At 44.9% G+C, this 2343-nt stretch overlaps 1 protein-coding gene across 1 annotated transcript; it reads left to right on the top strand.

Annotated features, from left to right (window-relative positions):
* The first annotated feature begins 412 nt into the window (after positions 1–412).
* Positions 413–2086, top strand: LOC139471226 (5-hydroxytryptamine receptor 6-like). The gene has a single exon (XM_071253519.1). The coding sequence runs from the start codon at positions 413–415 to the stop codon at positions 1523–1525; it is 1113 nt and encodes a 370-aa protein (XP_071109620.1). The 3' UTR covers positions 1526–2086.
* Positions 2087–2343: the final 257 nt, after the last annotated feature.

Genomic DNA, 2343 nt, shown 5'->3' with positions numbered 1-2343 from the left:
ATACAGTCTTGAAATGGATACTTAAGGTTCATAATGTAAAATATGAAGCGTTCCGAAGACGTTGTACCGCGTGTGAACAGGCAACATAATAGTCATTGTACACTATAATAACGGTGGAAGGAAATATCGTCTGTATATGCATTACCGTTTAGGCTATAGAAGCATGTCCTTGTCCAGTACGTGTAAGTCTACGGAGACACTGTTTCCTTACTTATTCAAACACTGTCAAGGCGAAGTCATTGCATGGTGGGGGAGGGCTGTTGACGAGTAACTGTAAACTTCCTGTACCCACCTCCACAAGTGAAGGCGGACTGGTTTCTCGTTGTGTGCTGGCTGGAGTATTGATCGGCCACTACTGCGCTATATACTTCCCCATGTATCGCTTCAGTGTATTTTTCTTCTGAATTGGACGATGAACTTTTCCAGCCTCGTCTCGTCGGAGGGTCTCACTAGCCGTTTTAGCGACACCGTTTTGTCCGCCCAGACCAACGCTACCCCTCTTGTGGCCGGTGGGGTGGGGCCAGTGATTCATGACGTCGCCACGGAGAGTATTACTGTGGGAAGGATACTGACTGGAGTCACTTTATTCTGTATTATACTTCTAACGATCGCTGGAAATGTGTTGGTGTTTGTGGCTGTGTCGTCTAACAAGAAGTTAAGGACCGTCTCCAACTTTTTCATCGTGTCGTTAAGCTTTGCGGACATACTAGTCGCGACGATGGTGATGGTGCCAGCTACAATGAACGAAATCTTTCAAAAATGGATACTTGGGAACGGCTTCTGTTCAATATGGGCGTCGTTTGACGTAATGCTGTGCAGCGCGTCCATCCTCAACGTGTGTCTGATAAGTTTGGACAGATACCTCGCTATAATGACACCACTTCGTTATAACGCTCTCATGACACATTCAAGAGCTCTCCTTCTTCTGTCATCAGCATGGACAATCGCCATATGCACATCCTTCGTCCCCATTCAAAACGGGTGGCACAACCCGGATCTTCCATCGTTAGAAAACTTGACAATCTTTAGCGCTGAGCCGCAGTGTATCTTCATCGTTAGCCTACCTTACGCCCTGACGGCCTCAACGGTAACCATACTGCTTCCAATCATCATCGCCTTCGTGTTGTATTACCGAGTGTCCAAGGAGGCGAAGAGACAAGCATTTTTTGTGGGAACTCTCATAGCTCCGAGTCATGTTCTTCTGGGCAAGGATGTTTCCAACAAGTCCTTAAGGGAACCTTTCACCAGGAAGGCTACCGTGACCTTGGGGGTGATAGTGGGAGCGTATGTCGTGACGTGGGCACCCTTTCTTGTGTGTAACATCACGGACGCTTTCTGCAGGTGCATCCCACCAAAGGTCTTCACGGGATTTGTGTGGTTGGGGTACTGTAACAGCTTGATAAACCCTATTATTTACCCGTTATTCATGCGAGACTTCAGGAAAGTATACATCAAGCTTCTCCAGGGATGTTGTCCACGGTTATCGTTTCTCAAGAAGGCCTCAAAAGCAACGATGAGACATTAATTCATATCGGACGTAACCAGGATGAGCAGGGTTCTACCCTGCTCTGACATTGATGTGAATGTAACTATGACGGAAGGTCGCGTACACGCTACGCTCACCGTCACATCATCGAACATATACCAGTAAAACTGACGTTCATGTCAGTAATATTGTGATAACTCAACAGACAATTGTGCTCATATTGGCGACCTTCGTCAATAAACAAATCAGAGTGTTCTGAACATACCTCGGAGGCATAGTACATCTGTCCCGTGTCATACAGGAAGTATACCATTCGTTACATCATAACATGTTCAGTGTCACAATTAGGTGTCTTGTCGTTCGTAATATGTACCCTTTCCGGAGGTAGCCGAGAGTTCGTTGTAAAATATGTTTGTTAGCGAACAGTGACAGATAATGAATTTGGCATTATTGATGTTTCTAAATACCTGCAATTCTAATTGAGTGAGAAATCTCAGAGATGTAATGATCGGTGCCTGTGTAATTGTAAGATATGATGTCGATACATACGGGTAGTGATACACTCATTGCTTCCACTGGTACATAGTGGGACATTGGCCTAGTCCAAGACGTGTTAGTAACACTGAGGTTCAGCAGGGCCCACTTGCACAAAGCGATCTTAGCGTTAAGATGATCGTAAAGCCCATACTTTAACATAGGCTTACAGTAGTCTTAGCGCTAAGATCGCTTTGTGCAATTGGGCCCTGGTTTTAATACTCACGAACTGAATGGTTTCGGTTTAGAACAAAATAGATACGATTTACTAATTTCTTATTTTCAACAATGTGAATAGCACCGAAAATGACGTCTTAACAATA

This window comes from Haliotis cracherodii, unplaced genomic scaffold (assembly GCF_022045235.1).
Source record: "Haliotis cracherodii isolate W230 unplaced genomic scaffold, xgHalCrac1.p SCAF_22, whole genome shotgun sequence".
NCBI classification, from domain to species: domain Eukaryota; kingdom Metazoa; phylum Mollusca; class Gastropoda; order Lepetellida; family Haliotidae; genus Haliotis; species Haliotis cracherodii.
This window is presented reverse-complemented; position numbering and strand designations above follow the sequence as displayed.